Source organism: Drosophila montana, unplaced genomic scaffold, assembly GCF_035044405.1.
Source record: "Drosophila montana isolate Dmon_TW-CO22-7 unplaced genomic scaffold, ASM3504440v1 contig_3848_1, whole genome shotgun sequence".
NCBI classification, from domain to species: Eukaryota; Metazoa; Arthropoda; class Insecta; order Diptera; family Drosophilidae; genus Drosophila; species Drosophila montana.
In genome coordinates, this window is record NW_026998720.1 from 192,703 (window position 1) to 220,451 (window position 27,749).

The window sequence follows — 27,749 nt, forward strand, 5'->3', positions numbered from 1 at the left end:
TTCATAAGTTTTTATATAATTCATAAAAAATATCTCTTTAAATTTTTAAATTATATTTTTCTGTTTGCCAAATCAACGCCAACATCAATAAATTTGATTTTTTAAACCGCTTCTGTAAATATTTTAAACAAATAATGTCATTTCTTTTTATTTGTTTTTGTTTTTTCTCGTTTTTTGTGCTAAGGGGCCCAGTCTGTGTTGTTGTTCTTGTTGTTGTAGTTGTTGTTGTTGGCATACATACCGAGTACTTTCCTGGCACATAAATTGGCTGACTATGACTATTGGGCAGGCCGGCGCCGTGCGTTGAATGGCCGCGATGGCCATGCTGCTGGCGATGTTGCATGCCGCCGCTGGCGCTGCCGCTGCCGCCAGCGCTGCCGCTGAGGCCGCTACCACCGCTGCCGCTAGCGCCGCCGCTGCTGCCGCCGGAGGGATGGAGCGGGCTGCGCTCCGCCCATGCTGCTTGTCTAGCATTTTCTAAAGCACTCAAAATATCTCCAAAGGGAGCCATTAACAATTCGCAATAGACGGATGCAAGACCCTCTAAATGGCCGCGTTGTCCATCCTGCAAACAAACAGCAAAACAGGCAGCAAAATGAAAGTTACATAAACGTATCCAACGTGGGTGGGCGTATGGTGGTGGTGGGTGTGGCAGTTACATATGTATGTTTTATATGGGTGTAAATGCGATTTGGTGCAGTTTTGAAGCGGATTGATGCAACCATTTGACAGGATTTCAGGGTCTACGATTAACGATATTCTACTAATAACGATTATTATGAGCTGGTTAATGATGGTTATTGATGTTGGCGCTGGGCGGTGGGCGCGGTGGGCATTGTCGAGGGAGTGCTAGCTGCTTAAATGCTAAATAATTGTTTAATTCGGCTTAGTTAGAGACCAGGCCATGTTAGTTAGTAAGTTGAAAGCAAACGTGTGTGGTTAGCTGCAGGCTCAGCTTAAATAGTCAACAATATGGTTTGTACTTTAAGTGTGTGTGTATGTCGGTGTGTGTGTGTGTGTACAATGCGCTTAACTCAAATTAGTTTGCCGCTTGACGCCAATTCGCGCAAATTATTAAGTCGAGGCCCCGTTAGGGCACTAAAACCGTTCGCCTAATGCAGTTACAGCCTGGTCTACACTCGCCAGCCTCCCACCACCCACATCGTTTGTCTTGGCATAAATTATGGCACAAACTTGTGTGTGTCTGTGTGTGTGTGCTAGTCTCGACACAGCTGTAAAAAGCACCCCCCTTCTTGCGTGTGTGTGTGTGCAAATATTTACAGCTTGGCAGGCAGTTGCCTAGTGGCAGTAAATTGCGTAACCCAACTCTGAATCCCCTTTCCGACAGCCAAAAAACAAGAGAGCGATAAAATTGTTAAGCAAGAAGCGGCGCTAAATTACGCAACATGCACACAATAAACACACCAGCACACACAGACACATGGCGCAGTGACAAGCAAATGATTTTTATCCAAGGACATGAAATTGGCGCCACGCACTTTTTCCGCTGCATACCTGCAGGGGCCACTTTTGCACACTTGGAAGTGGCGCTTGGGGCCATGCTGAACTCTTGACATTGTTGCCAGGGCTGACAGAACGAACGTGGGGCCAACGCTTGCCGCGCTGGCATCAATCAAATATGACACGCATTAAAATTCTCACGCTGCCTCTCACACATGCGTGTTCTGCAGGAAATTGACAGCCCGTGTGCCCCTCCCCCTCAGACACCTTCAACCGTGCCGACTCCTCTCCTCTTCAAAGCTCTACTCATTGATGCGACACGCTGCGCATTATAAAATGTCTGCGCCTCTGTGTTTTATGCCTTATTTATAGTTGAATTTTATGCCGCCACCTGGCTATATTCCTAGGCAAAACACACACAGCTCTCATTTTGTGTGTATGTGTGTGTGAGTGTGAGTGTGTGTATATTGTGCAATTTACCAGGAAATTGCTGCGTTTAGCGTAATTTTTGCTACTTATTGCCTCTTGGCACCCCGCGCAAAGCCTTTTTCATTCTAGCCTTTTGCCCGCTCGAAGGTTCTTTCTTTCCGTTTTTTTCCTCTTCACTGAGGTAATTTTTACATTGTGCGCTTAAGGCTCCAAAGGTGTTGGTTGTTGTTGTTTGTTTGTTGCTATTGCCGCTTGACTGTTTGACTTTTTTTTTTATTAAGGGCGCTCGTTTGCCAGAAAAGTGTCAAGTTCTGATGGGCTTCCCAAGTGTTTTTTTTTTGTGAGTTTTATGCGGAAATACCTGAAAATTTTCATTTAAGAATGAAACCCTGGGACTGGCCTCTAGGATAAAAAGAAACTCATTCTTTGACGATGTTGCTAGATGGAAATTTAAAGCTGGATATTAGCTTAAGTTGGACTTGTGCGTTTATTGGCTTGATTTAAGTTGACTTTTAGTATTTGATTATAGACTCCTAAACGCGCATTCATTGCAATAGACACATAATTTATATATGCCCGAGTAAATGTAACGTTCATTATGCATTCTGCACAAATTTATTATGCAATTCCAAGTTTATGCGAGGCACAGAATCAATTTCATAGACGGCAAGCTCATTATACAAGCATATATAAGGACGTATATGTTGTATATGGCTGTGTGGAGCTGTGTGGCTTTTTCTCGTCTTGTCGGTTCGTCACATAACAGAAAAAATTCATAAAGTCATTTGCAATTTGTAGCAAAAGCAAAGTCAATGCGAGATGACAGCAGCCAGATATGCCACAGCATAGATATATATATATATATGTATATATCTGCTGCTCAAGTGAATCCATGAAATGAAAAACTACGAACAACATCTCGCTGAGAACCAAAATAACTGTCGCAATAAAATAATTTATTGAAGTTTTGCGATGCCAGCGACAAATGCAATAAAGTGCAAAACTGCGCGGGGCTCACATGACGTATACGTTATAAATTTATTTTCAATGCTTCGACAGCAGGAGCAAAAAGAAAACAAAAAAAATAAATAAAAAAATTAAATAAAGAAGCTGCTTCCATTGGCAACTCTTGACACACATCCACAAAGATGCGAGACGCAGCTAGCAAAAAATGTGCGAAAATGTTGCAGACTAGGACGCACACACACATAGACACACACACACACTCTCACACAGAGAGCAGTTAGTTAAGTATAGCAGCAGATAGGATAAAGGCTAAAGTGATGTATGAGTTTAACGCCCTCACGTATCTGACGGCAGCGACAGGACAGCTGCAAAAGTTGTCTACTTATGAGGCAAGAATATGTTGCCAGTACAAGGATATTGACAAGGAATCGAACAAGCTGGCAGGCAGCATGCAGTGAGATATATATATATGTGTATATATATATATATATATATATATATATACATTAATATATAAATCGAACGCATGCTCGTTTGCCAGGATTGGCAACGACAGCAGCGGGCGAGGAAAACTTTTTGGCAGCGAATTTTGTTATTGCCAGAGGAGCCCTTGAGCTGGCCAAATGACTTTGTTTATATGTTGTACTATGTATTTAGTAATCAGCTTTCTGGCACAGAACAGCAAATTATTTGAGCTGAGGCTAATAACTTTTGACATGCGCTTCTAAGTGCCACTAAGCAGTGGGCGTGGCGTGATATGTAGAATGGTTGAATGCGAGCTTTTCTATACGTTTGCTCATTAGGTGCCGCAATGCTGCGAAATTCGCTCAAGCCTGTCAATTTTTTGCGCAAACTTGGCACTCGATGACGACGGCCAGTTGCTAATTGATGACATTGCTCTTGTTGTTGTTATGGTTGTTGTTGTTTCTCTTGCTGTTGCCATTGTTGCCTGCAAGCGTTTAATGAGCAAACAGAACGCACGCAAAATTACAAAGAAGCAACGTCTGTCTGGTCAGCCCGTATTTGCACAAGACTTCAAGCCGCATGCAAACACCAATTAGAGTGACCGCAATGCAAACAAAGGTATCAATTAAGGGCCAGTCAGAGCGGCCACTCTTCCTCTTGCTCTCGCAATCTTTTCTACCGACAGCTAGCTCTTTAAACGGCTTAAAGCATTATGGCCTCAGACAGTGTGTCTGCTAAATGGAATGCAAGTCAATTTACGCTCAAGTCACACTCATCGCACAGCCCCAACCCAGACCCGTATTTGAGTAGTGTGGTGTAGTCATAACAATCAGTGGCACTGCATCCTGTTTCCGTAATGCCGGCGCGTAATCAGCTAAAAGAAATCAACTTGAAATGAAGCATTCACTGAGAAGTTGATGTCTCTGTCAGGAAATCAACAGCAGCAGCCGTCGCTGCGGCAGCGGCAGCGGCAGCAACAATTGCCGGCAGGCAGCACTTAAGGGTTAATTCCATAAATTGTAGATCAAAGCATTTGCCAGCGGCTGCTTGGTTGGGGCTCTGGTTGCGCTCAGGCATTTGCCCTGCAGTTGACAATTTTTGAAAGTCAGTGATTTGTAAATAATCCTTTTATAAGCACAATGGCTGCTCGTTAACGGCAAATGAGTTTTGACATGCCCAGTGGACAACTAGAAACCCCATCCAAACCCCACCCAACCCCACCTTCGCACCCATACCCGCTGCTTATCCCGCTGACAATCTGAGAACGAGACTTTGAATAATGCGTGGCCATTAGCACAGTCGTTGTATAGCTGTTGTTGTTGTTGTTGCTGTTGCTGTTGCTGTTGTCGGCAATTTAAGGCAACACATTTTGTGTTGCCACTAAACTCGCACCCTGCCCCACGTTCATAGTTGTTGCTAGTTGTTCGGTGTTAATATGCGGCATACATGCAAAGTTTTCAGCTGTTGCGCGACGCGCGGCTCTCCAAGGTAATGCAACGCTTTACCGCTTTTCACTTGCCATACTAAGGAAAAAGGTATTTTGTACAACATATGCGACTATGTTAAGTTGTTAAAAAGCACAAACTTGTTCACTGGCGAAATTCATTAGTACACACACACACACACACACACTTGTGTATAGATAAACGGAGTGGGGCAGCTAAACGGAAACTGTGCAGGTCCTGACTGTTGCCTGCTGCTGCTGCTGCTGTGAGTCAGCCTGAAAGTATTTTCTAATTAAATACTCATGTTTTACAATATGACGCTGACATTTTGCGGAAATGCCTTTTAATTTTACATTTGAGATGCGAACACTGCGCACACATGTGCTCGAGCGTTTTGCTTTTAACTCATATTTGTAGCTGCCGCTGCTGCTGCTGGGGCACATTTCAGTTTAATTTGGCAGAAATGAGTTTTAGTTTTCATTTCAGCTTTTTGGCCAAGCTGCCGTGTGTGTGTTGGTGTGTGTGTGTGCCGGCTGCTGCTTTGCGCTTTTGCTGTATCATTTCCGTTGCGCACTTTTGAAAAGAACAACCCTCACCCCAACCCCTACCCAAGCACACCCGCACCCGCACCACAATTAACAACCCTTACACGCGCTCCTCTAGACATTAGCAGCAAATAATTTAATTTCTCATTTTCAAGCTAAAAGTGCTTGGGCGTAGAGAAAAATCATTTAAAAAAGAAGAGCGCGGGCGGCGGGTGATGGCAAATGAAAAATTACGCATACGCCACGTTTGACATAAAATTGCGCTTGATGCGAGAGTCAGCAGAGCAAATATGAAGTCAAATAGGCAAATGGCAAACGGCAACAGACAACAGACAACGGGGCAACGTGCAACGTGCAACGCCAGCTGACAGCAGACAGCCGCCGCTGGCAACATTGCGACTGCATTACATTTCAATTTCCAGTTTATTTTTCTCTCTGCTTTCCTTTTAATTTCTGTTTTTTTTTATTGCCATTTAATTTTAATTCATTTGCATTGTCTTTTATGACATTGCACGATGCGGCGCTCACTGCTGTGCGTCCTTTGTCTGCTTTGCGTGCGCCAAACGGAATGAAATCAGCCATAATTAGCATAATATTTCATGCTTAATGTAATTTAAGTTGGCAAAAAAGAAGAAAAAAAAGAAATGCAAAAAATGACAAGCTTCGAGTGACAGGCATGCAACAGCGGCAATCCCAGCCTACAACACCCTGTTCAAGCCACACCAAATTGCCGCATACCGCGTACGACAATGCAACGCCCCGACCCTGGGCCGGGTCGAAAGGGTTGCCGTCATTTGACATATGCGCAGGCAAAGTGCACCGTTTGATTGCCGCCAACCCAACTCCTTGCCTTGCCGACCGATCAGTGTCTAGCTGCCTGTCACTGCTCGATGGATGGCCGCATTCTACACGTGCAACATGCCACATGCTGCGTGCCGCGACGCCCCTAGGGCTGCTGTCTTTGGCAATTTATGCGTTTGCTGACGCAATTATGCGAAATTTTCGCACAGCATGAAAGCGATGGGCGTGGCTAAGCGTTTTAAAGTTTTTGTTCAAGCCATAAGGGGGGATGGGTGGCGGGCGGCGCTTTGTTTTTCAGCGTAATTTAATTACATTTCTGTGGCCAGAGGCAGACGCTGCCACCGCGCACTCTACCCCCGTCACAAGCACCATCGCACTTTCTGGCCATTTGTGCTGCTCTTGCCACTTTGTGTGGCAATTTAAATTTTGTGGGCGAACTGCTTGAGGTCATATTAGAACCAAATTAATGTTGTTTTAATTGTAAATGAGTTTGCAATGGCCAGCAGAGCAGGGTGCCGCAGACCAGCGGTTGGAATTCGAATTTGTTGGATTTCAAATCATTTGCAACATTTTATAAATAATTTTTTATAAACATTGTGGTCGCTTTTTTACTGCCTCAAAAATAATTATAGTTGTAACTATATTAATTAAAACTATGACTGCTCAGAAAACATTCTATGCAAAAATTAGCCCGAAAATTAGGTTAGAGTTGGCCACGCACTCGAAAAAAGGGGCCGCCAATTACGTCTTGTAATTGGCCTGGTCTGCCCCACTTTCTGCGCCTCGTCTCTCTAATGATTTATTTTTCCTTTTCGAAAACATTTGCCTTGGCATCTCCGCAAATTGACATTAAATGCACAATCGAACCGGAGAAGACAGGCCTGAAAAAAAAGAAATACTAATCTTCCACGGCAGCAGTGGCAACGGGGACAACAGAAAAAGTAGGCGTTAGCCTGTGAGCTGACAGCATGAGAAAGTGCCAAAATGACTAACGCACGAGTTTCGTTATTCGGGGATAGAACATCAATGCCCTGGCCCTGACTGGCAGCCAGACAGATTGGGTTTCATTCGGCTGTAACGGACACAGTCAAACACAACCAAACAGTAGCAAATGCCAAACGTATGCAGTGCGCCAACAATTTTGGCCAAATTACATTTCAACACAGCCTTTTGCGTGTACAGCTACAATGTGTTTTATACCCTTTGATTTTGATGTAATAATAGTTTTGTCATAAAGTATGTGCCATGCATTAATGTTTTAAATTAAAAAAAAAAAGGGAAAATGCCAATGTCAATATATGTATATACAAATAGCCTTAATGTATATGTACTTATAAATCTAAGATATAAGATACCTCGTGTATCTGTGTTCTATCTGATATGGATTCTCAACAAGCTACTTCAGGTCATCTAGCTTCTGACTTAAAGTAGAGGCTCTCTATTATAAAGAAACTGGGCTTAAAAGCGTTTTATGACAGCTGGCAGTAAGTCAAAGCTGGTGGAATCAACTTCTAATATAATATAGTTCCTAAGGCTTCAATCGGTTCTAAGATAAAGCTATTTTATGGTTTTGATACATATCTGAATTAAATTAATACAGCTTTCATTTTGCAATAAAAAAACTGTTTAAACATAAAAATATGCGTAACAATATCTGAAAGTTTACAGACAAAAAATCGTTGGTAAACGGAATTCGCTTCTGTTTTTGTTTGTCAAATTCAACATAAATAAAGTTTAACAAGTTTTAGGAAATTGGAAAAAATTTAATTGAATTACTAGCTCTGTAAGGGCATTTAATATTCGGTATTGGTCAGCTTAGTATGCTTTCTTATTTCATTTTACTTTGCAGTCTTTGTTTTTTTTTATTTTGCTTCAGTCGGCCGGTCAGTGAAAGAGAATTTCCACATTTGGTACATCAATGTCAAATCGAGGCATCGCTTCGACGGGCCGAGGCCAACGAATGGGCTGCCAGGAAATTGGCAAAAATGTGCGTAAGTGTGTGTCTGTTGTGTGTTCGTGTGTGCGTGTGAGTGCGTGTGCAGCAAAGTAGACATAAAATGAAATGAACAAAAAGATTTCTATCGAAGCTCGGACGCCCAGCCCATTCGCTGGCCAACGGAATGGTCAAAGTTGCTTAATATGACAGCCCCTCGTGGAGAGGGGCTGGCAGAGGGGGTGGGGATCCAGAAACAAATGAGTGTGTAATAAACGTGGCCAGCCTGGGCAGGGGTACGGCTAAAGTTTGAGCATAAACTGCAATTGCCAGCAAACTAAGAAACGAGCTCGCGCCGCCTCGAAGCAGGCAAGAACTTTTCCCAGCCGCTCGCTAATGGCAATGAGGCGTGGGTGGTGCTGCGGGTTGTGCGTGGTGGGTTTTGCTTGTTAAGCCGCCAACTTCTTTGTCATTTTGCTAAGTCCGGCCCGTGTGCGTTGGCTATCTGATTTTACCCCACTCAACGCTTGGCTGGCTGCCTGGAGTCCACAGCCAAAGCGTAAGCAGATGCTAATCGGAGCTCTTCGCTCTGAACGCTTAAAACAATTTTCTTTGATGCGGCCCAAAGTCCTGAGTCCAGACACGGCTTCACGGCAATCCAATTGACTTCATTTGTCCAGCTAAAGAGCAAAAGACTAAATGATAAAGCGCTCCAGGCACCCGGATTGGACAGAGTCCATTTTCTATATAATAGCCTGTCGCACCCTCGAGTCATATTTGCAGTTAACCGCACACAACAATGGGCAGCGTTTTGATGAATTCATCTGTGACCCACCCCCATGCAGCACATGTGCGCGGGCGGGATTGTGGAACATCAGTGTGGCTAGGCATATGAATTGATTTGCTGTCAGCGTTGGTGGCGGCAGTGGCAGCGGCAGCGGCAGCGGCAGCGGCTGCATGCACGACTTGCCTCGGCGACGTCCTCATTATGCCGCACATATGGCCATGTGAACGTTGCCGCTGCCGCTGCCGCCACCACGTTCCACTTAATATGCGCAGGCATGTGGCAAGATTTGGTTGCAACCACCAATGAGCCTGGCAGCAGTTAAGCCCCAAGTCTTTGTCTTCTTCATGCTTGGCATTTGTCGTAGCCTTCCCATTTTCTTTCTTTTTGATATTTGCCCAATTTTGCACATTTGCCTAGAAATGGGCATACAATAGGGTTGTCAAGTTCTTTGCTTAATGCACAAATTATAAATAATAATAGTTGCTGAAATAAATAAAACGTTTATGGGCGTTTTATCTGATTAATGTCTTACTTATTTATAATGGGAGCATTATGGTCAACATACGAAGGACTTTAATATTTGTCGGTAGCAAAGATTTCTTCATCTTTTAAATATTGCGATAAAATATTGTCGATAATAATCTTAAAATATGAAAGCTGTGCAAATTATCGTTAGAGCATTTAGCAGTTTTCCAACACTGACCACAACTAATTAGAAGTTGAGAGCTAAAGAAAAACCCATTGATGTAACTTTAATTTGCACTAAAATACGCTTCGCTCTGCTGAGAAGCGTGAGCTAGGCTTTAGTTAGTGACATCATCCGATACGGACAGTGTTGCAAAGCGTCTGCAGTGTTGTCAGTTACAAAGTTTTTGCTGAAGCCAAACAAGCTGTCAACATTTTAATAAAAGTCTCAACGCTCAAAAAAGTACTAGAAATTGCTACCAAAATATTTGTACAAAATTAAAAAGGCAAATGAAGCAACAGCGGGTGGTTGCGTTCCGGAGTTGGCCAATAAAACTTTCTTCATCAAGTCAACAGCACTTGGACAAGCGGCGCCTAAAACTATGCTTAATTTTTGGTTTTTTTTTTTACCAACTGCGGATGAGCTCCGAAATCTGTGTGTTAACCCAAAGACCAAGTTTGTGCGCCTGGCATTAAGCCAAAATACGTGGCGTGGGCGGGCTGGCTAAGAGGCTGCTGAAAGGCAAGAAAAATTGCCTGCCAAATGCTACATTTAGCCTACAAAACTGTGTACGCAAAACAAAGGCGCGTGCATTGAACTTTTGAGAGTGTCGCGCACAAAAACAGACAACAGCCAACAATAAAAACGACGACGACGACGACGACAACGACTACAACAGCCAAGCTAGCCCCAAGGCGGCGCAAAAAAGTGGGCGTGTGCTCCAACGTAAATAGTTTTTGCAGCTGCAGCGGCAAGTGCAGCCAGCAGCCAGCAGTCGGCAGTCGGCAGTCGGTTGGCACTTTGGCAGCCAGACAGACAGGCAGGCAGGCAGAAAGAGGGACAGACAGCCGACAAGTGCACATGGCTTGATTCCTAATGAAGCCAGCCAAAGGCGGGCTAACAGCCTACCACCCAAACACCCCACTACCACCGCCAGGGCCAACAGCACACTGCGACACGGCGACCGCCGAAAACTGCTGAGAGAGAGAGACTCGTGTGTCTCTGCCCCGCCTTGGCGGCCATCTGTGAGGCGTACACACTTGTCAGCTGCCGTTAGACACATTGTTGACAGGCACTGCCACGCCCACTGGCAAACACCTGGGCGCTCTCTGGTCGTGTTGACAATGTGCAGCGCTTGTTTTTTGTGCTTTTTTGAGCCTGTCAGTTGTTTGGCTTTTAGTGCACTTGCCAATTGCCTGACCCAGTAAGTATGCCCAGTGCCACGCCCCCTGACTGCCCACACTACGCCACACAACACGACACAGTCAATTGTCAGTTTTTAGTGTTCATTTGGCTGTTCTTTGGCTTTGTTGCTGCTGCTGTTGTTGTTGCGTTTTGGTATTTATGGCTCTGGTCTTTTGTGCTGTAAATCTGTTAAGCTGTTGAGTGCTTGGGGTTGGGCGATGCGGTGTGGGGTTAAATTAATAAAATTTTATGCATGGCGCTCGCGTTTATTATGCTAATATACCAATTGCCAATTGGCCAGAGCCACAGCTCCCCTGGCTGGCCAGAGCTGATTGCAGCTTATCGAAAGCTATTGGCCCTCCCTGTCTCTCTCTCTAAAAATATGTACTTTTTTTGCTATTGCAGTTTCATTTTATGAACCGGCGGCATTATAAAATGCAAAAGTGATTATCTCTTATGGCAATACACTCACACACAAATACAAATACGAGCAGTGTGCGTGTGTGTGGGATTTGATTGTATTTATAATGGTTTAGCTATGCCAGTTATAAGGGTCCCTTGGCAATTTCAAACTTGGTCAACAGCAGACTTGGAGTCCGCTTTGAGCATAGTCGCTAATTAAACTGAAAATCGTATTATGGTTATTGGGAAATGCTGGCCCATAGTCGTTGATACCAGTTGATAACTGGGTACGTTGTACGCTTTAGCCGCAGACAGACAAAGCCATCATTAAAAGCGCACAATGCAAATTAATATAGCATACTTAGCGGCGCGGAGATCATTTTGTGGTTTGGCAATGCCACTTTTTTGCGCCCAACCGATAGAGAGAGAAGCTTTTCATCAAAGCAACAACAAACACAACACTTGCACATTTGGCCATTTGTTGGTTTGCCCAACCCAATCCCCGTCAGATCTGCGGAACGACTGGCTAAGCATGCGGCTGGATGGCTGCGATTTGCGGGGGAAGGGGAGGCAATGTCGCGTCGCCGGCTTTGTTGTTTATCAACGCTGACAAATCTTTATGCGTTCATTTCATTTTCTCTCGCCTTTTTCCATTTTTTTATATACCCATTATACAAAGGGCTTAGAGGGTCACACTGGCTAAGATTAAAATATCATCGTTAGATTTGAAGATTGAAGTATAGGAAATTAGCTAAGAATAGTCAAAATACGAATTGTAGGGTACAGACTAAGAAGAATTTGTATCTTAATCAATTGAAATATAAATTAATTCCAATATTAACCTCATATTTGCATGATATGAACATATAAAATGGTAGTATCAAGTTGATTAATTAAAAAATGTATTTGAATATGAAAATATTATAGGGTATATGCGAGTTGTGCACTGAAAATATGTGCGTTTATGTGCGGCGCTTTTGCTATTTTTCATTAGAGCGCGCGTGTGGTTAGCTGCATTGTTGACATGCGGCTGTGGGTGTGGCTATAGCTGTGGGCGTATGCGTGCGACTGCGAGAGGGAGATAGGAAAGGGTATTCAGAAGGGCAATGTGTGTGCCTAAGCCACAATGGCGCTGATCGAGGTAGGGGCTTTAATTTATTTAAATGCTTATCACGAAAGGCTTAAATGTTATTTTGCTTGTTGTGGTTTAAAGCGGCTTAAAAAAATGCAATGCACGAACGCACAGTGGAACAAAGTCGCAGGAAAGGGGTCAGGACAAACAGGAGTAGGTTGTGTTGTCGCCTGTACAACGAATTCCCTTTTACCTTTGCTTATTTACTTTTGTTATTTCTCTTCTTTTTTTTTTTGTATTTTCAGATTGGACTTCCGGTTGGGTCAGTCGAAATGTATTGCTTAATTAAACGCAGCCAAGATGGAAGGCAGCTGAGCACCACAAGGCAAGACCAGTGCAAATTGGACAGGAAAGACAACATCAGGAGCGGCAGCGGGCAGCGGGCAGCGGGCAGCAGGCAGTCAGGTGCCCCAAATGCCAACCGCAACAAGACAAAATCAACAAGGACATGCGGCAAGGGTCGTCGGGCCGTCGGGCAGCAGCAAGGGGCAGCAAGGGGCAGCCAACTGCCTGTTCAATTAATTATTCAAGTGAAAATTTTCATATCCTGCGATACATACAAAATAAGTCAGGTCCTTGCTGCTGGCATGGCCCGCAATTCGACAGCTGTTGACCTTACCTCAAATGACTGCCCCAAAATGGCCTGGTGGGCGTATTTCCATGGCGGGCGGGATGGCGGGGGGAGGTAGGTGTTGCGCCTTGTTTGCTGTGGCAAATTTATGGTTGCAAATTGTTTTGCACCCGGCAACAGGCCAAAAAGGTTAACACGCGGCGAACGAGTACCATATTTTGAGGCTCGTTGAAAAGTCAACATTTGGCAGCAGCAGCAGCTGAAGCACTCGCTGATTCACTCAGAGCTCTTTCTGAGCCTGGTCAATGGTCGCCATTTGCTATGGATGCTACTTTGCATGCGCAGCGGGTCGGGCATAAGGCGCCGACAGAGGCAGAGTCAGAGGCAGAGGCAGAGGCGGGGACGGTTTGGTCGTGGAAAAGGTTCAAGGCGCTCATACGTTGTTGTTGTTGTTGTTGTTGATGTTGTTGTTGATGATGATTGTAATCCGGTTTGTAAGTTATGTGCTGCTTAATTGAGTTCACATGCACATGACCTGAATTCTTGATAGCCAGGCTCAGCCCCAGGATGCGCAAGGATACTAAAAATTCAGCTAAAACCTAAACCTTTGCCCATATTCAAGCTTAAATGTGTGGCGGGAGCGCGCCAGGTGTGCTGACTGCTGATGAGCTTTAGCACAGACAAATACACCCGCCTACACACACACACACGCACAAACACACACACGAAGGCACACACATACATATATGTAATAGTGAACACGTGCTGGCTGCCATTTGGCGTGCAGCGGGGGCGGAGGAGCGACTACAGCGGCGATGCTTAACCTAAAAGTTGATTTCACTTGTGCTTTATCTTTAGCTTTGCTCTTATTATGCAATTCTTCAGTTTATGGGTGTGTGTGTGTGTAAGTGTGTGCATGGGGGTTGGAAAAACAATCTCTTAATTTTCGTAAATCTGCACCTCATAATTTATTTTAATTGCCCCCAAAGACCCGGGCTCAGACGTGGCTTGCAACGCTTTGATGCTGGCATAAAAAATGACCCCGGACCAAAGCAATTTATGATAGCTAGAGTCCTGGCCACATGGCTCTAGCCATTGTTTATGTTGTCTAGCCATAGAATTTACGTGAGTTTTTCCAAAAATTTAGACATCCTGCCTCGCACAGGCAATTCAAACTTGCCAAATGCACTGCGAACTTTTGCTGGCAAAACGCTGCGATGCGGGCGAGGTTTGAAAAACTAATGAAACTAATTTAGTGCACAGCTCAAAATCTAAATAGGGACGCTGGCTTCAAATCATTTAGCCGCAAAGCCCGCAAAAAGACAAAACCCGAACGACCGCAGGATACGGGTAAAAAATTGCACATATAAAAATATGTAAATATGCACCTGCTGCTGATCCTTCCAGCTATGGAACCTTGGGCTGCTGTTGCTGCTAACCAAAATACACTCCAACTTTTGTAAAGCACACACACACACATATGAGTAGCTGAATCTCTGAGTGTGTGTGTGTGTGTGTGTGTGTGTATGTGGGCGTGGCCGCAATAATGTTGTAGAACTTTTTAGCCCGAGAAACTGTTGCTATTCTGCCAGGCAGCTGCTGGAACGCGCGCGCGCTCCGAAGCCCCGCAACATTTGACAAATGCCGGCAAACACACAGCCCACAGCTCGGCATGTCCTAAAGGGGGAGTATAGGTGGGGCGGGGGCTTAGTTGCTGACTGCGATGCCCTGGAGGCTTTTCCATGAGGCTTTTAATAGTTTGATGTATGAGTCGCATATATGGCAGCCGCACATATGCAAATTTCACAAGGTCTTTGAGCGTGCGAAGGGTGGAAACTGGATGGGGCCTTGTCAGAAATGCCGCCACTAAGCCTTTTTATTACGCATTTGTGTGGTGTGCGTGTGAGTCTGTTGGAAAATTAACACAAATGTATTTAGTTTTGCCCGAAAATGTTGGCCAAACTAATAGTCTGCTGGCGAAAGGGTCTGACAGGCGCACTTTTAAAGGTGCCTAATGGCTGGCTGTGTGGTTTACATATGTGTGTGGGTGTGTGTGTGTGTGTGTGCGTGCTTGTCTGTCTGTGTGTGAGTAATAGCTTTAGAGCCGCAACTTTTAAGCTAATTTCATGTGAGTTGTGCTTTAAAGCCCTATAAAATTGCAGCGTTTCCCTTGCCACAAAAAAAAATAATGCAACAATTCGCTTTGTTTGGGCTTCGCTTTTTCTCGCGTTTTCTCACATTTTCCCACAGTTTCTCGCTTCGTCTCGTGTCTGTGCGCACAAATAATGAGCGCAAGTTCAAAGCTAACACAAATAAAATTGTTAACATTTTGTGCTGTGCCACGCCCATACGCTGGTCGCATACACGCCTCAACAATTGAATTTGCTTGAAAAAAGGCAGATATGCAAAAGAATGACGAGCTAAGCCGACGGATCAATATCCTGTAAAATAAGAAAACTATTGTGGCGATAAAATCCATTTGCAAATTGTTTATGGAAAGCAAAAATTAATGGAACTTAATGTTTGAAGCAAAGAATAGTTAAGACTTCATTTGATGGAGCAACACGCTGGGTAGAAGAACATTTCCAACAATATTGTGGATTTTATTAGGAAGACACTTATTTTTACTAGTTACGCTAGATTACATATCTGCTTTTGGAGCATGCTTTTTTTTACAGGGTATACCCATAGGGATACAAATAAAATAAAATAGAAGCTGAACTGCGCTGAGCTAAGAACGAGCTGAGCAAAAACTTTTTCCTTTTCGCTGACGCTGGCGCGCTGCAAATGGAATTCGCCGTTTGATGTGCTCACGTTTTATTTTATTTTTTTTTGTCCCGACTTTCACTTGGGCGTCGCCTTGTGCAATTGTTTGAATACTTTTGCAGCGCATTAAATTAGTTTCGTTTGAGTTAACGTGCCGAGCGATACAGACGGACAGACGAACAGACAGTGCGACAGACAGTGCGACAGACAGGCTGGCAGACAACAAGCCACATGCTTGCTCATAGACACAGTACGGAACAGAGCGAAAGACACATACAACTTATAATCATGTCAGTCAAAGGCAGCAACAATTTTTGGCTAACAAGAAAATGTAACACACACACACATAGTCATACACTTACAAGGAGAAAGGATGTTGTCTGTGCTGACTGTCAAAAGAAAGTTTTGCGCAGCCAGACAGTCCTCCCCCAAAGGCAAGCAATCGCGGCCAAAATGAACAAGCCAGAAATGCCAGAGAAATTGACTTTAATATTGGGCCAAGCACAGCTTGCTCGATAAAACTGTCGCAAAGTATCCAAAATTGAGGCAATATCAGGAAACGCCTTAATGCCACGCCGAACAATAAATGTCAAAATGCTCAATAGCACAGCCAGGACATCATCGTCCTGCTGCTGGCCACAACCAAGCTGCAGCTAAGTACAAAAGGCAGCTGCTCAGCTGGCTGCCATTGAGTTTATAATTGCATTGCGACAGCCGGTGAATGACATGCTTTTAACACTGCCCGGCATTTACCTACACTGGCCACGAAGAAGTGTCCGTAAGCTGATTCAATTTCGGCATGCTGCAAGATGTGTGAGATAGAAGACTACATTTGGTTCGCATTTATTTATATTTGTTTTCTTTTTTTGTTTTTATTGACACAGCTCTAATTGAAGTGGCATTTGACATGAGGGCAGGGGCTGCCCGGGGGTTGTACACAACCCTTACGGATACAGCAGAAAATTATGCAATTTCATAATACGCAACATGATTGAGAGATCGCTTGTTGAAGATACCAAGCAGCAGAAGAGCACCCTTTGCGACTTGCCACGCGGCATTTGTGGTTGTGGTTGCTGCCACAAGGAGCGGGGTGGGGGCTGGAGTAAGATAACTGTGAGTAGTGAGGTTGGGCGGCTGCTGAGCAATTTTCATAACTTCATTTGCATGCAGTTTGTTGTGACAAGGCAAATGGCAACAGCAAAAATTAAGCCCAATTTCTATTTATGCCTTTTTTAAAAGGCATAGGGTTTGAGGTGGAGCGGAGGTGGGGGATTGATCCTCTTCCATGACAACGACGCATGTCAACATGAAATAAATCACTAAACGCTGTCACAGTGTCAAATGTCAGGCAAGTCGGGCGGCCGGACCGTCTGCTGTTGTCTCGACTCAATGCAACGCCACTTGCCGTGTCACACAGGCGCACTGGAGGCAGTCGGGAGTCGGCAGTTGGCAGTTGGCAGCTGGCGGCAGAGACGGGGCGGCAGGAAGGAGGCAGGACAATGACCGTTCCCGCTGCTGCGTCACTTCATTGTTGACATTTAACGTGTTCGTGTTTGGCGTGACAAGTGACATGCTGTGCGCGACCTGACGGCGGGCGCGACCAACTGTTGAGGTTGAGGGTGGAGTGCAGGTTGAGTTTGGTAAAGCCGCCGAAAAAGGGTTGAGTGTGCGGAAGAGTTGAGGAGAGCACAAAAACCCGTAGCCGTGCACAAAAGGTAGCGTATAATTGCATAAATATGCAAATTAGTGAATGTGCCAGTGAGAGTGTGTATCTGGTGTGTGTGTGTGTGTAAAAAAGGGTGCGCCAGCTTGACGCATTGTCGCCCCAATGTCAACGAGTGTCGCCGGTGTCGTTGTCACACACGCACAGGATGTGCAAGGCGCTCGAGCAAAAATCTATAGCATACTTTGCAGCGCGCCCAACTACCTGCCTTCCGTCAGTCTATCTGTCTGTCCGACTGACTGCCTGCCCACCCTCACACCTGCGCAGCTGCTCAACTGTTTCGCCTGCTTTTGCATTGGCATATCAATGCGCAAAATGGCAAAGTGGAAGTCCTTGCAGCCGTTGGCATTTTGCATGCACGGAAATGTGTCTAATTTCAATACAAAGTAACTTTGACAACGAGCTGCCTGGCACAGGGCGTGAGACAGGGGGGGGGGGGGGGGAGGGGGGCAGAGACAAAAGCTGCACTTGCCTGTGTGCAATTGCGCTAACAAGCACACACACACACACTCGTATACCCACACATATGTACAGCTTCCGAGCCAATGCACAACATTTGCATTAAACATTTCATTTCAGTTGTCTTTTCGCTGCGATGCAGAAAGCATTTCCTTTTGACAGTATTTTTATATACCCTGTATCTTTTAGAAATGGTTGATAAGGAAAAAAGACTATTTGTAATCTATAGAAAGAGATACCAAAGATGTAAATTCTGATGAGGAAAATGAGAAGGAACTTGGCAAGGTTGTTTACCAAACACATATCAAATTTACTTTAAGTTATTTCGCACTTTTTCTTTAAAATAAAAATTTTTGTTGATAGTTACTGAATTAAAAGTAGATGCTGCTAGGATAGCTATTGGCGTCCTTTCCTAAATAACAACTGAACTTTGGTTACGGAGCATTTGCTAGTCGAGAGTGCATTCACCCGGCTTGAGCTCCTGTGCAAATTTTCATGCGCCGGCTCGTTGAAAATCAACAAAATGTTATTTATTGAAAATTGTTATGGACTTGTGCCGCAGCCAAGAATCTTAATTTGGCTCAAAGTTGCGCCACGTATTTTCTTCACAATTTTGAGGGGAATTCCTTTTTGGCGCATTATGACAAAATGTGCATTTAAGTGCAACATTTATGTAAAATGTGCGTCTGGCAAGTTTCGTCTAGTGGCGGCGCTTTAAAATATGCACCTAAGATGGCCCAACCCACACCAAAAATGCCCCCGCCCTCAACATCTTCATGAGAAGACGTTGAATAAGCGACCAAGTTGGTGACGAGCATTTTGTAAGCGCCGATTGCAGGGGGTGTGCGGGGGGCGTGGTTGGGTGCATGCCATTTGCTTTGGCTGGCAACGAAAAAGTTCAGAAATTAAGTTTGCTGACAAACGTTTGTACACCACGCCAAAGGAGTGGGTAGGGTGTGGGGCATGTTGCTGGCAACTTTGCCAAGACATTTCTAAACTTAAATAAGCGCAAGTTTGGCGCACCCAGTTGCCAGTTGCCGCCTGCCACATGTGCGAGTCCGTGTAACTTTTCTAATGCAATTAATTTCTGCACTCAACAACGAGCAGGACGAGCACAGGACCTGGAGCAGCAGCAGCAGGAGCAGTAGGAGCAGTAGGAGCAGCAGCAGGAGGACTTCCTTTTCAGACTGGGACTAGGACGAGGCCAAAGTTTTCAAGCCTGCAACTTGGTGGCGGCGTTTTGTTTTTCGCACTTGCAACTTGGGAATGCACAAATTAGTGTGGCAGCATGTGGCCACGGCTTGTCCCTGGCCTGGTGGATGGCAGCTCGGTGCCAGGCTTTTGGCAATAATGCATGTCATACTTGTAATGGCAGAGCAAGCCTGCACTTTACCATTATTCCGGCTTGCCGTAAATTTGTCACACGCACAAATTGTTGCAGCCACGCCCACACGCACCCTCACATATTTGATGTAATTTAAATTTTTAATTAAGCACACAAATTGTATTCGGCGGTTTTGCAAATCTCTGACAGATTTGTGTTGTCAGCGTTGGCATAAAACAAAATGATAATGAAAACGTTTAAATATTTACCACAATTTGTAACAACACACACAATACACACACAACAACAATAACAGCTTAAAGTTTAAACAGAAAGATGAGTGAGAGCAACACACATGGACATACAATTAGATACACACATATAGCACATAAAGTTAGCTTTCAGGTTAGTTTTGTTAAACGAAATTAATATACATAAAAAAAATATTTTTTTAGTATAAGTGATACGTGTACGATGACGTGTTCTTGAAGTGCAGATAACTACATTGATGAAACATCGAGCGGTAGAGTTGGACGATAAATGATTTGGTTAAGGTTCACATACCTGTAAAGAGAAGAAAAATATAGTGTGAATTAGAGAGTTTCAAAATACATAAAATTATAAAAAATATGGATTAGTTCTCAGATATTGTTTTAACAAAAAAAGTGGAAGATGAAAGCTTTATAAATGTATTAAATCTTATATATACATAAAGCGCAGGATGAGCTTGTCTATATTTCCAGCTTGTAAACTTTTAGCTAGACGATGACTCATAAAGTTGTATATTTTAATTCGTAAAATTATTTAAAAGATTTTTGATATCAATAAAGGAAAATCTCTGTTTGTTGTTCTTAAATATATTTATTATTAACTATAAATATTTTTCGTTTCTCTGCTAATCAACATGAATCGTATTTTGACAGAAATAATACAAACAATTTTATATATTTTAGCGCTCAACAATAGGTATTTATAATCGAAAAATATCTTAAGCTGTCTGACATCAAGTGATATCAACAAATTCTATCTCTGATATTTGCTTAAAATTATAAAACAAAACTTGTGCATGCCACAAAATGTGGTTATTAAATGAAAAATAAGCAAATCAGGACAACAAATGCATGTTGCACGCAAGAGTTGGCTGTGTGTGGGTAGGGGTGTGAGTAATGGTAATTGTAAGGGTAGGACGCAGAGGGGTATATGCGGGCTGACATATGTATGAGCAGCTGTTCAGCTGACTGATCTCGGCTAGACGATAATATTTGCCTTGCATTTCACAGTATAATTTAAATTTACCCGCCTTTTTATTTAATTTTTTTTTTTTGGCTGAATATTGTTGAAAATGTTGTTGCATGTGTTGCCAGTGTGTGTGTGTGTGTGTCTATGTCTGTCTGCTATTTGTTTGGTTTGCGGCTTGTGTGGCAGCATTTATATCATTTTTGCACAGTGTCGCGTGTGGGTGTGGCAAAGGGGTCGGGGCTGGGGTTATGACTACGGGTTCAGGAAATGCGCTCCCGGCGATACAATTTCAGTTTCAATTCATGAATGTTAATATTTATGTTTTGATTTCAAACAACGCCACCTCTGCAATATTAATGAAATACAAACAAAATGTTAGCGCGCGGCACAAATACCCTCACATACACACATACACACTGAGCCACACACATATTCACAAATGCAGGCAAGCACAGACATAGTTGATATGCAAATAAAGCTGACTGCGAGGCAAACGAAGAAACGCAAAATGAAGCACCTGGCCAAAAAGAAGCCCCAAAAAATCAAACAGAAATTGAGTGAGCAATATAAGCAGAGAGAGAGAGAGAAGAGAGTGTGTGGGAGAGAGAGAGCAAAAGAAAGACGGAGCTGGCATTAGAGAGTGGGTGCGGCGGCTAGGCAATGTGAAGTTCTTTGTCAATTTGCAAGAGCTTAGAAGTGTGTAGCTAAGTGAAATATACCGAAAAAAAGATGTGCAAACACACACTCACACACACGCAGACCAACACAAGTGGAAGTTTTTTGTTGTGCCAAAATTTATGCAAAGTCTATGGAAAGTCGCTTTGCGTCAAAGATAATCAAAATGCCGCGACTCGCGCTCGAAAGTATGCAACGCATTTTGGTGGTTGAATACGGTTTCGAGCGATTTGCTGCTGCTGCTTCTTCTTGCTTCGCGGCAAAACAAATACATATTTTATTTCAAAGATTAACGCTTTTCAGCGCACGTACGACTGTCTGACTGTCTGACCAATTCACGAGCTGCTTTATAAAAATGCAAAAAACGCCCCCTCACACAATTTCAATTCGGTTTGTTGCACTTTGTAGCCCCGGCTGAAGGGGCAACAGCTGCCATGTGCCACACCTAAGCCGGCGAGTTCTGTGTGTCTATGTGTGTGTGTTTGTGCGCGCTTGTGTATCCACTGAGCCAGACAGACAGAGAGACAGTCAGGCAGACAGGCAAATTTAGCTGCAGGCTAAGCAAATGACAAAGCGTCGACGACGGCGTCGGCGTCGGCATCGGAAGCTGCTTGTCCTGGCAGCCGTTGCCTGTGTCGCATCTTGCGCTCGCAACGACGGCAAAAAGTAAAAGTGGCGGCAACAGCGTGCGACAGCGAGGCGCAGCCAGCCAGCCGCCTCGCACGTTTTATTGATTTTCCTTTTAACGTGAACGCCAGTTGCACATGCGTCGAGTAGCGCCCATTGCTGTCGTTGTTACCGCTGCTGTTGTTGCTGCTGCTGCTGCTGCTCTTAATGTTGCTACTGCTCCTTTTTGTCGCTGGCGTATTTCCGGCGATTAAGGCGACCGTTGCGCCGTTTGTTTGTAAATTATTTAATGTTGCGCTTAAATTTTCCGGCCCAGGCATCGTTTAGTTGGGGCTTGCAACAGTATTTGGCGAGAGTCTTTGAACTTTTGTGTGTCTGGGACTGGACTGTCGAGCTTTCGGTTTCATTTTTCGCATTTCGCATTTCGCATTTACGCTGGCCATGTCCTTTGCTGGTGTCCTTTTACAGCTGCTGCTTCTAGTGCTGGCTCTCGCTTATGTCTTTTGTTGTTACATGGATTTGCTGCTTCCTTTTGCTGCTCCTGCTGCTGGTGCTACGTCCTCGAGTGGTATTTAACATTATCTGCTTGAGTACATGTTGCGGTATTTGCAGCAGACAACAGGCAGTGCCCAACCACAGCGCAGCACAGGACAACAAGGACCAACAAGGACACACATATACCACACCCAACCCCCAATTGGGTTATGCTCGTGTTTTCTTTCTTTCGAGCTGCCATTTTTTTCTTGTCTGCGTTTCCGTTTACAACAACATCGTTGCTGCTACTGTTGTTCTTGTAGTTGTTCTTGTTGTTGTTGTTGTTCTCGTTGTCGCCATCTTTTTTGCTTGAGCGCTGCAAGCCGCTTATCTTTGGTTATGTTTTCCTACATTTTTGTTCATTGTTTGCTTTTGATTTGATTGTTGGCAGTGCTTTGGTTCAGCTAGAGCTAGAGCTATGTGCTCCCTGCTAACTTTTAACGAAATGTCTACAAAGGATCAAGCATTATGTGCGCCCCATCTCCCACTCTCACAATTCTAATTCCGACTGGGTGTGCGTATGCGATTGTCTGGCTTGTCAGAATCACAACTCTGCGCTTGAGGATTTTCCTTGGCATTCGCCTTGGCATTCCTCAGCATCATTTTCCGTTTGACTAAATGCACTCAAACTGCCAACCTTCCATGTCCCACGTCCGATGCGACGCGACGCGACGGCAGCATTAAAAGCTAATTAATTATGGAGCTCAGCTAGTCAGTGCGGCAGTTAGTCAGCGCTTCAGGACGTCTTGTGATTTATCTATTTGCTCTTGCTGTTGTTGTTGCTGCTCTTGTTGTCGTTATTGTTGTTGTTGTTACTGCTGCTGTTCGTCCTGGCCAGCAACAGTTTGCAGCACGCTGATTGAAAAGTCTGCGCTCAGATTTGCTGTCAAAGTATCCGTTTCAATAAAACATAATTTATGCTACAAGTCGTCGACGCATCGCTGCACAACACTTGACACCTCAGCGACGCTTGGGGGTGTGTTAGATAGGGTGTGCGGGGTTCGTATTGGACCGTACACAATAAATCTTCTTCGGTTTCATTTAAAATGCAGACAGATTGCTGGCATATTTGATATCAAAGCAAGTAGAGACAGGAATAAAAAAAAAAATAAAATAAACAAGCAAAAATTTAATGCAATGTTACACTGCATTTCTCATGCCAGAATTACCGGGCACGCAATTATGCTTTACAATGAATTTTATAAATAATATGATTATACGTCTTACGACATGCAGCTTAGGAGCGTAAATGTTTAAAAACTGTTAAAACGTTCGATTTTCTGGCAGTTAAAGCTGGTTTAAAGCGTTTTATAAGAAAAACGTTTAAAAAAAAGTTGCATAGTCCATAAGAACACGTTTTAAATGTGAATTTATTAATTAAGGTGTCAGATTTAATTGAGAAGTGCTTATTAAAAAATAATTGTCAAATGAGAGAATTTATTTTTAGTTTTACTCATTTTAACTATGAATCATTTATTTTCTTTAATTATTTTTACTTATATTCTGGTTCCTTGTTGCTGCTAACCAGAATGAAATAAAAGCTAGCGAATATATTTAGATTCCTTAAAGTGTGTTAAAATGCGCATGGAATTGCTATATTATACTGCATTTAATTATTATGCATGTAGCTCATATATGCTTTGAGAGCTGACGTGGCATCGCATTTTCTTTTATATAGCTAAACAGTTACTGTGGATTTATGGAATATTTAAATACGGTTCATGCAAAGCAAATAAAAATAGAAAAATTTGCCTCTCGCAGCACGCAACTGAAAATTCATTTTTTAAAAATGTCAAAAATTTGTATTGAGGCTTAAGTAGTTTTTTTTTTACCGCAAAATGAGTGAACGAGTAAATGTTAACGTTATGTGTCAGCAGCTTAAACAATTTTAGATACATTTCCGGCCAAGCTTGTTGGTTATTTTGTGCATTGTTGTTGAGTTTGGTTATGTTTGGCTTTTGTGTTTTTATTGCTTTATTTGCAGTCGCATAACAAAAGCATAAAAACGGCAACGAGAACAAGAAGAACAGTCACATTTTCATGTCAATTGTCAATAAGCTGCAAATGAAATGAAAATATTATTTTTTGCTGTAGCTTTGTTCCAGTTCGTCGCAAAGCATTTTCACTTCCGCAGCTTGGAAAACTCTACGGGCTCCTGTGTGCTCTTCCTCTTTTCATTTCTTTTTTTCTTCTTCTGCGTTTTACGACATTGAAGACAAAAGTCGCGTCGTGTTGGAATTTATGCATATTTTATGTTTTGCCAAAAGAAAAAGTCACGTAACACGCATACGACATGTGTGACGACAACAATGTCGAACTTGTCAAGCGCGTCTAAGTGAAAGGTGTAACGCCGACTGTGACGCCGACTGCGACGCCAACTGCGACGCGAACAGCGCACATCAAGTGCGTGCGCAAATATCAACAATAAATTGTTCGAGAGGCATTTAGTGAGCAGCGTCGCTGATGAAAGTTGTTTGCAGCCGCTGTTATTGTTGCTGTTGTTGTTGGTATCTTAGTTTAAATAAAAATCAAAACACGCCACACTTGAAGCTCAAGACAAACACTTCATTTAAACCTGAACAGAAAAGGAGTTATAAAAAACACTTGACGCACTCAAGTGCCAGACAGCGGCTATAAGAGAGTTGGCGGTGATGTTGCTGTAGCCGCCTGATGCTTCTGCTGCTGCTTCAGCTGATGCTGCTTCATGCGCCATTTGGCAGACAACAACAGCAACAACACTCACACTAGCGACTGGCAACTGCTCTTGAGCCGCACATGTTCCAGACGCGCGCCCAAACCCAAAACTCAAAACCCCAAACCCAACCTGAAACCAAACCCAGTTCCAGTTGCTGCTGCTGCTGCTGCTCTTAGCCATTCATATTGCGTTTCTCTGGGTTCTTCGCACTAATGAAGTCTCAAAGGCGCGATTAAAAATGTAACTTGTGCACAAGAAAAACTACGCAGGGCGCAGACAAAGCTGAGTTTACTCCACAGCCGCATGCAAAGCGCAGATAAAAAGCAAATATGCCGAGGGACAGCCCAGAGCTCGGCATAGCTCGTTGGCGTTGATGCGCTGCCAAAGTGCTGCTTCAACACTTTCAAAACTAAGAGGGGGAGCTGGGAGCCGGGAGGTGGCAGTGGGCGGTAAGAGCGGGAGCTGTGAGCGGGAGCTATAGTAGCATGCACAGCCGGACACAAGTATATAGAATCTAGCTGGGGATTGGACTAGCTGGGCTGCTTGCTTGGCGTTGGGATAGCAGCTAGCTGGCGAAGCCAGTTCCACATCCAACCGAAGGCGAACAACTTCAAATGAAGTAAGAGACAAAAAGCTGTAGCACATTTATCACAAAGTCAGCCAGCAGTCCGCAGTCGGTAGTCGGCAGCAGGCAGCAGGCAGTCAGCAGTCAAGGCAGGAGCTGTAGCTGCTGCAGGAGCCTGGCTTGGGTCTGATTGGAAGTTTGTTTTGCTGTTGGGTGCTTAGCGGTCGCCAGATTGGCAGCAGTTGGGCGTTTGTTGCGGGTGTTGGGTGGGTGGCTCCTGCTGTCTGGCTGCCATGTGCGATTGCTTTGTAGTTGTTGTTGTTTTATATAGATTGCGCGCACGAGACGCATGACATTGAAAAATTTATTGCACGCTTGTGAGTTGCAAGCTGAACTGCTCGGTTCGGTTTTGCGTTGGGCTTGTGTTAGGGTTTGGTCTTCGGCATGGGCGGGTTGTAAACGTAGAGGGTTGTTCAATGCCTAGGGGTTGTGTCAATGTCACTGTAAGCCCAAAACACTCGCACTCCAAACACACTTGCTGCCACCTTCACTCTATAGCTCTGGCGCTAGCTCTGTTCTAGTCTGCTTTCGTTCCACGTTTCATTTAACACCTCAACGGTGGCCATTGGCCAACGCTAGATGGCGCTACAACTGTGCAGCTTTGTAGCTTTTGAGTGGGTTCAGGCACTTGGCTGTCATTTGAAATGCAATTAAAAAGCATTTTGAGCACTCGGTCGACTTGACATTCGCGTGATAAATGAGCCCAGCGTCCAATGAGTCGTTAAATGCTGCCAGTTGCTTTCGTCTAGGCTTTCCTTTTTGAAGCGTTTTTAATTTCACTTTTTTCATACCCTATCACAGAGTAGGCCAAATCGGACCATTATATCATAAAGAACAGTAGCAATAAACGGTGGAAAAAGCGATTTTAGTATGGAAAACTTTTACATTTACGAGTTTTACCCTTAGTTATAAGATAAATAAAACTAACATGAGAATATGTCATTATATTGCGAAGTTCGTAAATATGTTCAGAAACTGACTTTTCATATGAGCAAATTTTTTTTTATAAATTTGTATATCTAATATATGTATAGAAAAATCCCTTGGAAAATCGTTTTACTATATACAATATGATAAGAGCATTTCTGTGTCAGGCACGCCGAGCATAGCTGATTTTTCTGTTCTGTTTGTTGGGATGCTGCTTGCAAATTAAATGTTGTTTTTTATTATGGCAAATACATTGCCTGGCAAATTCGCAATCCTTTCGCAGCCTCTCATATATAGATATTTCACGCGCCAACGCAATTTGAAAGCGAAATTCCAGGCCAGCAGCCCTTGTGAAACAATGCCCTCACCCTGGCACCCGCACCCCAGGCCAGACCTACAACTCTGGCTCTTTTGGTTGCCTTGTCTATTCGGCATTTAAATGTTTTACGGTGTCGTTTCAGTCTGTTTCTGTTGGCAGCCACTGTTGTCTGTTGTTTGCGCCTCTTGAGTGTGTTTTAATTGCGTTTGTATTACACGCATACTCTCACACCTTACACACCCACACACAGCCACGACAAGAGATACAGCTGACATAGCAATGGAAATTTAAAGCCCTCTTTCACCAACCCCTTTTATACGCTGGCAGCTCGTTTCACCCCCCATCATCCCCTGCAACGTCTTTCTGCAAAGTTTATTATATTTCAGTTGCCTGATTTTTCTGGCTGTGCTGCGCTTTTGCTTGGCTGTTGCCTTTTGCTAAATTAACTTAATTGTTTTTGCATGAAATTAATTTCGGCGCATAAATTTCACCTTCGGCCATTCAATGCCCCCGCTCCCCACTCCACAACACCATCAACATCCAGCCTCTTGGCTGTCAGCTTTAAGTGTGAATTGCGACGCCCGGCCGCTTGCTTCGCATAATTTACGCATTTTTGTAGCCACTTGAGTCGCCAGGCAATTAATTATGTGCCACTGTGTAAATATTTAAATGCTGAAATTAATGAAAGATACTCGTAGAATTCTTAAATTGCAAATGCCTAAGACGCAGCATAAATATTGTCTTTGCCACTGTCCAAGGTTTTATAATAATGAGTTCATTTATATGCCGCATTGGGAGGGACTACCATTGCATTTGCCTGCGGGCAACGGAGAGAGAGAGAGAGAATGAGAGAGAGAGAGAGAGAGAGAGACAGAGTGCGAAAGATAGATAGAGCTGCATTTCATTTGTCCTAACGGTTACTTAATCCCTAAAATGTGGTTGTGTATTTTTTTGTCTGGGTTGGCAAAAGGCATACTTTATTTGATTTTAATTATGATTGAACTAAGAGAGTATCCAATAGTCCACCGA

General features: G+C 43.8%; 1 protein-coding gene across 4 annotated transcripts in view; it reads right to left on the bottom strand.

The window, feature by feature from the left end:
* Window positions 1-27,749, bottom strand: part of SKIP (Shal K[+] channel interacting protein) — a 161,706-nt gene that overhangs the window by 18,604 nt on the left and 115,353 nt on the right. For 3 of the 4 annotated variants that reach the window (XM_064696562.1, XM_064696561.1, XM_064696560.1), the window contains exon 3: window positions 242-565. The exons of the other annotated variant lie outside the window; for it this stretch is intronic. In XM_064696562.1, coding sequence (XP_064552632.1) covers window positions 242-565 — 324 coding nt within the window. The remainder of the gene's footprint in view (window positions 1-241; window positions 566-27,749) is intronic. 4 annotated transcript variants of the gene reach the window in all.